The 9,432-nt window shown below is 48.0% G+C and overlaps 2 protein-coding genes across 6 annotated transcripts in view; one reads left to right on the forward strand and one right to left on the reverse strand.

The window, feature by feature from the left end:
* Nucleotides 1-6,733, reverse strand: part of Trappc12 (trafficking protein particle complex 12) — a 65,534-nt gene extending 58,801 nt beyond the window's left edge. For 2 of the 5 annotated variants that reach the window (XM_029540774.1, XM_021201614.2), the window contains exons 1-2: nucleotides 6,605-6,733; nucleotides 2,707-3,944 (exon numbers count right to left, since the gene is read on the reverse strand). In XM_029540774.1, the coding sequence (XP_029396634.1) occupies nucleotides 2,707-3,939 (1,233 nt within the window). In that variant the 5' untranslated portion in view covers nucleotides 3,940-3,944; nucleotides 6,605-6,733. Of the gene's footprint in view, nucleotides 1-2,706; nucleotides 3,945-6,437 lie in introns of all 5 variants that reach the window. The other 3 variants (XM_029540773.1, XM_021201613.2, XM_029540775.1) reach the window with 2 other exon arrangements.
* Nucleotides 6,734-8,109: 1,376 nt separating this feature from the next.
* The window catches only part of Eipr1 (EARP complex and GARP complex interacting protein 1), a 117,690-nt gene continuing 116,367 nt past the window's right edge, over nucleotides 8,110-9,432 (forward strand). Inside the window, exon 1 of the mRNA XM_021202151.2 lies at nucleotides 8,110-8,282. Within this exon, the coding sequence (XP_021057810.1) occupies nucleotides 8,241-8,282 (42 nt within the window). The 5' untranslated portion in view covers nucleotides 8,110-8,240. The remainder of the gene's footprint in view (nucleotides 8,283-9,432) is intronic.

The following is a 9,432-nucleotide window of genomic DNA, read 5'->3' on the forward strand; positions in this document are numbered from 1 at the left end:
CATCCACGTGTACTGCAGCCCAGCACAGAGACCTGACATCCACGTGTACTGCAGCCCAGCACAGAGGTACCTGACATCCACGTGTACTGCAGCCCAGCACAGAGACCTGACCATCCACGTGTACTGCAGCCCAGCACAGAGGTACCTGACATCCACGTGTACTGCAGCCCAGCACAGAGACCTGACCATCCACGTGTATTGCAGCCCAGCACAGAGGTACCTGATATCCACGTGTACTGCAGCCCAGCACAGAGACCTGACCATCCACGTGTACTGCAGCCCAGCCCAGAGACCTGACCATCCACGTGTACTGCAGCCCAGCACAGAGACCTGACATCCACATGTACTGCAGCCCAGCTTAGAGACCTAACATCCACGTGTACTGCAGCCCAGCAGAGACCTGACATCCATGTGTACTGCAGTCTAGCACAGAGGTACCTGACATCCACATGTACTACAGTACTAGACCTACAACAGCGCAGAACCAGCCTAGACACCATCAACAGATGAGTGGATAAAGACAAGATAGCCTAGACACAGGATGGAATTTTATGCAGCCATAAAGAAAAACGAAGTCATGGCATTGGCCAGGAAATATATCCCAGTGGAGACTGTTTTAAATGAAATAAATCAGAACCTGAAGATAAATATTACATGGTTCATGTCCAATGGAGATTCTATGTTAAAAAATATAACATGTGAAAGTAGAAAGGGGACTCTATTGGGAGAGGGAAGGACTCAAGGTGGGAAGCAAGAGTGTACAATAAAAGGGAAAAGAGAAAGACAAATTAGTTAGGGTTTTTTTTTTTTTTAATATATGGAACTTAGATTAAACACACACACACACACACACACACACACACACACACACTGGAGGAAAGAAGCTGGCGAGTGACAGAGAGGACAAAGGAATGTGACAGAAGGAGAATACAAGCAAAGGACATGCTATCTGTGTATGGAAATGTCACAGTGAAAATCTATGTGACTGTATGCCTGCTACATAAGATGAAGAGGAATGGATGCTATCTATGTGGGCTAACTTTATGTGAAGTTGACACAGGCTAGCGGAAGGAGCCTCAGTTAAAAAAAAAAAAAAAAAAAAAAAAAAAAAAAAAGCTTCCCTAAGATGGGGCTGCAGAGAAACCTGTAGGGCATTTCCTTAATTAGTGATAGGCAGTAGAGGGCCCAGAACATGGAGGATGGTGTCGTTCCTGGGCTGGTGTCCTGGGCTTGCTAAGAAAGCAGGCTGAGCAAGCCATGGGGAGCAAGCCAGAAAGAAGCACTCCTCCCTGGCCTCTGCATCAGGTTCCGGCCCTGCTTGAGTTCCTGCTCTGACCGCTTTTGATGATGAATGATATAGGGAACTGTGATTGAAATAAACCTTTTCCTGCCCCCCCCCCGCCCGTCATTTTTTTTTTTTTTTTTTTTTTTTTTTTTTTTTTTTTGTCACAGCAACAGCAACCCTAACTAAGACACCATCCAGCAAAACACTTGGATAGAAATGTGCATGTCCTTGTGGGAGGCTACTAGAGCTGAATACAGCTTTCCAATAATAACTCTAAGGCTTCTCTAACTTAATTTGATTGCCACCAGAGTTGCTGAATAAATAAGTGAAAAAAAATATGCCATAACAATGAGACCTTTAATTAGATAAGCCTCTTGGAAAACAAACCTCCATGTAAGTATTTATGGAGCTGATTTAGAACAAAGGACACTCTACCTACAACAGTATCAGACGAAGAACATCTGATTGGCATCTTGTACACAGAACTTCACAGAAGAAAGCCACATCTACACTGAAGGCACTGCAAGACTGACGACTGATTAGAACTGCTTGATTGCAGTTACAGACCCACATCTGGACTCTTCAGTTTATTCAGTCATCCATTATCCTCCTTTGGATCTGACCTAATCTGCTGACTCTCAGCTAACACTATTGAAATGCACTCTTTCATAAATACTTATTTTTAGTGGGGTGTGTGTGTGTGTGTGTGTGTGTGCGCGCACATGCCTATCTGGGGCTATGTACACCTAAGTACAATGCCTTCAGAAGCCACAAGAGTGTACTGGCTCCCTTGGAGCTGGAATTATAATGTTATAAATGTCAGTACTGGAAACCAAACTGTAGTGTTCTGGAAGAGCCTCAAGCACCAAGTCATCTCTTCAGCCCTAGAATACATCCTTTTACTATTTAATTTTTTCAAAATATTATTTTCCTCTATGAGTGTTTTGCCTGCATGTATGTCTGTGCACCATATGTGTACCTGAGGAGGCCAGAAAAGGGTGTCAAATCCCCTGTAACTAGAGTTATAGAGAGTTGTAAACCACCATGTGGGTTCTGGGAATTGAACCCAGGTCCTCCCAAAGAGTAGCTAGTGCTCTTAACTACTGAGCTATCTTTCTAGCTCTAGAATGCATTTGGGGTGGGGCACACAATGGGGAGTGCCATGGCTGTCCTGGAACCCATTCTGTAGATCAGGGTGGCCTCAAATTCAGTCAGCCTGCTGCTACAAGAAGTAAGAAGTAGGCAGGACCCATATGTCTAAGAAGCACACTCAGTATGTTCTGCTTAGGCAGCTGCAGGTACAGGTGCTGTCAAGCCTAGTAACTAGGATAGCCAGAGTTAATACAAGCCTCTCTGTTATACACAGTTGTAGAAAGAGATTACACGCAGTGAGATATGGGCACAAACATTCTTCGTCCTACCTGAATGTTGTCAAACTTGAGGCCGGGCATAGTGAGGTTCTCCTTGTCTATGAACACAGTGCCATATTGCTGGGTTGCTACTGACATCAGGACTTCTCTGGTTGCCTGACTGGGAAGCCATGCGTCATTCCTCCGGTCCATCTCACTCATGCTCAGGGCTGTGGCGAAGGGGTCATCACTCCCAGCAAACACAGCCTGGATCTGTGAGAATGGCTTTGGAGATTCAGGGACATCCAGAGGGGCCCGAGAAACACTTGATTCCGATCTATTCATCCTTGTGGAGTAAGATGGGCTGGTGGAATCTGGTGACTTTTCTCCTACAGGGGCAGCGAGTGAAGTCAGTTTCTCTGGAACTGGGGAACCGGCGTTGGGATTACTGACTGAAATGAAAGTAGAAGTTGTGAAGGAATCAAAAAAGTCAGAGGCCAAGGAATTAGAGCTCATTGTATCTCCGAAAAATGTACTCAGGCTGGGACTGGGCTGGACCATCGGAGGAGGGGTCTTGGCTGACGTTTCACTGGTGCTACTGAAACTGGGCGATTTCACCATCTGGGACTCGAAGCCATCCTGTAGAAACAGGTGTGGCTGGGAGGGAGTGGAGGTAGCCTGGCTGAAGATGGTGCAGACAGGCAAGGGCTCGTCTTTGGAGGACGACTGACTGGAGGACACTTCCGAGGTCTGCTCTTCTGGGGGTGCGAGGCTGTCCTTAGGCCCGACTTCCTCCGTGCCAGCATTCTCCAGTGCAGGCATGCCCGTCACATCTTCCTGGGTTGAGTCTTCTTTCAGAGAGGCTCTGCTATCAGGTGTCATGTCTGAGATGTCTCTGGGAGTATCGTCTCCATCGGTCTCACTGCCATTGCTCAGAGTGTCCACCACTTCTTTGTCTGTGCTACTGGGCAGCCTGTGATCAGTGGTACCTCTGGGGGGCTCCCCAACATCCTGCAGACAGCCGAGGTCGCCTACGTCCCCTTCACTGTTGTTAGGAGAGTCGGAGATGAGCACACTCTCCATCATGTGCTCATTAAGCTTATCTCCAAAGTTGTGAGAATCTTCGGACGTGGGCTCATTCTCTTCAGATGCAAACTCATCTCCACCAAGATCAATGGTCTCCTCATGGTACAATGGCTGGCCCTCCTCCTCCCGAGACATGGGCTCTGGGATGTTTTCAGGACCTGCCAGGGCTGGAGGAGATTCCTCACTTGGGCTCTGCTCACCATCATTAGCTGTTTCCATGTTGTCTAAAAATAGAGACAGTCGTGAATCACTCCACTGTTTAATTTCAAGTATGGGTAAATAAACTTGCTTTTCTTTTCTGAGAGAGGACCTCACACAACCTGCGTGGACTTGAACTCACAACCTCTGCAGTTCTGAGATGCAGGCTGTGCTTTTACCTTGTCGCTCAGAGGAACACGTTAAATAGTTCCACATCCAAATGACACAAAATTAAAAGTTTCTCTTTTTCTAGTTTATTTATTTATTTATTTATTTATTTATTTTTAGTTTTTCGAGACAGGGTTTCTCTGTGTAGCCCTGGCTGTCCTGGAACTCACTCTGTAGACCAGGCTGGCCTCGAACTCAGAAACCCGCCTGCCTCTGCCTCCCAAGTGCTGGGATTACAGACGTGCGCCACCACCGCCCAGCTTAGTTTATTTATTTTTAATTAGGATAAAATACACATAAAATTTGCTAGCCACCATTTCTTACGTGTAGAGTTCAGTAACGTTTAGTACATTCTCATTATTGTCTAAGTAACCTCCAAAATTTTAGTCATCTTGCAAAAACAAGAGTTCTATACCCATTTAATAACCCCGTTCTCACATACAGATGACCACCATCCTATTTCCCATCTTTTATACTTCCTAGGGACCTCATGTGAGTAGAATCACAATTCATTATGACATCTTTGGCCCACTGCAACATACAGTGTATCAGTAAACAAGTGCTGTCTGCCCTTACCATGAAGGTGGGATCCGTCCCCGCCCCCACTTCAGGCCTCACCGTGTCTATCTCACAGTGTCCTCCAAGGGCCTTGTCTGGGTACTGAGAACGGCAACACATTCTGAGCGTGAGAAGAAGCTCTTGAGAACAGCTAGGAGGTAACCATTAGCAACAGACACTGTGAAGCTCATCCGTGGACGCTGCTCTGTGCTGCCCAGGGCCCTCCACTCAGGACTCCAGCATGGCTGCTGCTTCCTTCCCAGCAGACTCTGGGGCATGCTCTGAGTGCCGACTGGATGACGCCTTATGCTCCCTCTTTCAGTTAGGCTGCTGTGGTCTTCCCTGTTGGCTCTTGTGAGCCCTGACTGCATGAGGTGTTGCTGTCTACCGGCTGCTCCAGCCTGCTCTGTGCTATTTGCCCTCTTTGCTTCCTGAGTGCCAAGCCATCTGAACTGGATAGTTCATCCTCCACTGCAGGGCACCCATGCTACAGCATCAATGGGCTTTCCTTCCCTTTGACAGGTGAATAGCAACAGGGCGCAGTTAGCGCATCCATTTACCTGTCAAATGGATGCTTGGGTTCCTTCTAGCCTTAAGCAATTGTGCACAGTGCTTCTGTTAACAGGATGTGTGTATGTGTGTGTGTGTGTGTGTGCATCTTTGAGACTCTAATTTCAATTCTTTGGTACAGCAAATTCCTATTCCAATGCCCAGATATCAATGTGCTAGATTATGGCCATCATAGTTTGCTTGTTTTTTTGTTTTTGTTTTTGAGACTGGGTCTTATGTACCCAAAGCCACATTAAACTTAACTATTGCTATGTATCAAGGACCACTTTGAACTTTCTTTCTTTTTTTGTTTTTCTTGAGACAGTTTCTCTTTATAGCCTGTCCTGGAACTCTGTAGACCAGGCTGGCCTTGAACTTAGAAAACTGCCAGCCTCTGCCTCCCAATTGCTGGGATTAAAGGCGTGAGCCACCACTGCCAAGAGTAATCACCTCTTATTTTCAGAAAGACCTGCAGTCCCTTCCTGCAACTGCGTACACACACTCCGACTTCACTACACACTGGCTGGCTGATACTTTTTTTTTTTAACGTTTATTTAGCCTTTTAATATGTGTGAGAGTTTGTTTTTATAAATCAAGGTCGTAGGTAACCTAAGCTGGCCTTAAATTTGTTATATAGCCTAAGACAACCTTGAACTCCCCAACCTCCTGCCTCTACTTCCCAAATGCTGAGAGATATAGGCTCAGCACCAACACCTTGTCTTACTGGTTTTATTCATTTGTGTATTTATGGTCAGAAGACAATTTGGAAGAACTCCTCTTCTTGCACCGTGTGGATCGTGTGGAGGCAGCTCAGGTTATCAGGATTGGAGGCAGCCACTGAGCCATCCTGTCAACCCTTGTTTTAGTTTTTAGACTCCATTCATTCTTTCTTTTTTTTGGGGGGGGGGGAGGGGTGTCTCCCTATTTAGTCCAGACTGACCTCACACTTAAAACCTTCCACATTACAATCTCCTGAACGCTTACAGGAATCAATCACTTTTCCCACCCAACACTACTCATTCGTCAGTGGTCAGGTTATGTCTGTGGCACCCCATCCTCTCTCTCTTAACCCGGACTCTGGCTTACTGTAGGGGTGGATACGACACACTGAGGATGACAGGAGCAAAAGTTGGGGCAAACCAAAAACATAGCTCGAGCACTGGTAAACTAACACGGGCACCTTCTAAGCATGCCAACGAACCCGCACTTTATACACAAAAAACCGAGGCCAGGAGGGTGTGTACCTTGTCCAAAACCACAGGAAGCACACAGAATTGGCTAAAGCCCGAAGGAGCCAGCCTCTGCTGGGGCTGCTCTGCGTGGCCGAGAGCGGTTGATTACGCAAGGACACCGCCCTCCGTGGGAAGGCCGAGGGCACCGGCGACCCTCCTCACTGCGACCCGCTCCTCACCTGCCACCCGCCCCTGAGGTCGGGTCACCCACAGGCGAAAAGGGTCCGAAGAGATGACGGAAGACCGGAAGTAAACTCAAGATCCAAGGTCCCGCGCGCTTGTGCGTCTGCGTGTGCTGGCCACGGAGACCCGACTTCCGCACATGCTCAGTTCGGGAGCTGCTAGCTCTCCACTAGAAGCCGGGAGCATTTCCGGCTCAAGAGCTGTGGGCGGGGCTTAAGGCCAAACTGGGTAGAGGACAAGGATGGGCCTGGAGATGGAAGAAAATCACCTGCCCTTGGGCCTGTCACCAACCAAGGATATTTTTTCTCTAGGACTTTGTCTTTGTGCTTGCTGGTTCTCCACATTTCCCACCTTGTGTCTGTGGCAGTGTGTGCTAACATCCGTAAAGTTGCGGGGGGAGGGGGGGATAAGGATTCAGGAGTCAGCCTTGCTTGCTGATCTATGGTTGGTTGAGAATTGTCCTCAGGTCAAGAACCTTGTTTTCTTGACTTTCTGTGTCACATTTCTATGACAATGTAAAAAGACAGCTCTCATCTCAAAGGGGAGAAGAATTTATTCTGGAGCCAACTGTGAGTGACTATAGCTTGGGAACCTAGATTCAGCTCAGCGCAGATTCTGCCCTACATGGTAGCAATTTGATGAAGTTTTACAGTAGCAACGAAAAATACCCACGTCTTAAGCACACTTTGGAAGCAGTGGGTAGGTGGATAGGCCTCAGGCGCCATCTCATGACTTTTATAGCTTTGGGATTGGTGGAAGCTAGTCGCCTGGGGTCTTATCAGAAAGTCAATGTAAGACATAGGTGGGCAATGGATGACTACTAAGGGGGCTAATGGGAGCATCACAGAAACTGCTGTCATGAAGGCCACTCAAGAGATAACGGCAACAGTCACAAACCGAGAAGAAACGTGTGTGGAGATCCAGAACTTCATGGAACCGAGACAGTTCATTTCCTATGGTGCATTCTTATATTGCAGTATGTTCCATGTCTCTGAGGGCTCTGGACAGATTAGATGGTGGGCTTAGTTGTGTCGCTGTGCAGGACTGGGTGGTCACGTGAAGTGCACACCGCTCGCTGTCTCTCACAGCTCACTTACACCATCACCACAGTCTTGACTCAAGCTTGCAGCATCTTCTCTTTAAATGGACGTCTAAGAGCCTGCTTCTGAGGCTGGATCAAAGGTCCTGGCAGTGGGCTGGGCAGTGAGCTGGTGCTCAGGACCACGGTTCAGGAGTAAAGCTCTGCCGACCATAATGCCAACTGAATGGCTCTCTTTAGGGCTCAGGTCTTTGGAACGTCAGGGAGCAGCGCAGGATAAGAGCGCCGCCCTCATGGCCGTCCATTCCCGCAGCATTTGCTCCTGGCCCCGCCCTCCAACCCAGGCTCTCCGGCGGCTGCCGGGCCTCATGACAGCCCAAATGGGCATGCGCAGAATAAAGGCCCAGCAGCCATTGGCCACCGGGGAGGAGCGTATTGATGACGCGACGAAGAAAACAGGAAGTGAGCCGTCAGGGAGCCGGTCTGGGGCTCGTAGTCCATTTTTTTAGGCGGGGAATGAATGAGTTCTGAGCGATCCCCGGGGAGGCGGGACTCGGGCTCGGAGGCGTGAATAGCTGGGTAGGCAGAGTATCATGGAAGACGACGCCCCGGTGATTTACGGGCTGGAATTCCAGGTGAGCATGGCGGAGTTTGAGGGTCGGTGCCGCCTGTGCCTTGCCCTCAGCAGCGAGCGCCCTCACTCAGTCTGGTTCCAAGGATTCTGGGCTTCAAGGCCCGGATTTGGGGAGAGGGGACGCGCGAGGAGTGTGGCCGAGTGAGGCCCAGGGCTGGCATAGACGGCAAAGGGTGAGCACTCGGCTTTCAGGTGACTTGATTACACTCGCCCTTCTGGGGTCTTGAGTAGCAATTATTGAGCACTGAGTTGTGTGTTGGATACTGCTTAAAACAAGAGCGTCAAATCGGGACTTCGTCAAAGGGGAGTGCTGGCTGGGTGGTCTGTTATGAAGCATCTTGCTCACTCAGGTTGGGAATATACTCGCGTTTTTCCTTATGAACTTTTTTATTTCGATAGCTATTAAACTCGTTACAGGTTCGAGTCAATAGTGGGATGAGGGTTTCCATCTCCCCGGGAGTTCTTTAGACCTGGACCATGATTTGCTAAGAGCTCACTGGAGACTTCTGCCATTCTCAGCGCCTTCCTGGGTACCCAGAACTCCCATGCTAGGAATCAGGATGCCTACTCTACACTTCCTGCTTCGGACTCCTGTCTATTCCGACGAGAAATATTCTTGTCTATTCGTTGTTGTCCTGGGAATTACATCAGACATCTAGATGGGATCAAATCCAGTGTAGCCTCATCGCCCTCCTCACTCCTTTCTTTTGTGGTCCTTCCATAAAAATAAAATGCTTGGACGTTGTGTATCCTTGAACACAGATTTGTAATGATTACTTTGTGGGGGTTGCCCTTCACTTCTGATGGGAGGAAAAAGTCAGCTCTATGTAGGTGATTCTGTATACCCACTTTAACAGATAAAGGATGGGGATATGGATGTATCAGAGGTATCATATGGCAGGGCTAAGGTCAGACAATGAAGGACAGAGTGAGGGTATGCTCAGATATCGGTACTGAGATTGTTGAGGGAGTTTAACTCATCTGGGGTATCAGTGTATTTACTTGCAAAATGAGGAGAAATGTGTGGAATATGTTCAGAGTCAGTTTTTAGAATTCCTTTGGAAACCTAAGTACAAATGGAAGATACTGGAAGATGTTCCAATTTATCTCAGAGGGGCCTGTCTATGAACTGTGATAATTTTTTTTTTTTT

This window comes from Mus pahari, chromosome 7 (assembly GCF_900095145.1).
Source record: "Mus pahari chromosome 7, PAHARI_EIJ_v1.1, whole genome shotgun sequence".
Lineage (NCBI taxonomy): Eukaryota > Metazoa > Chordata > Mammalia > Rodentia > Muridae > Mus > Mus pahari.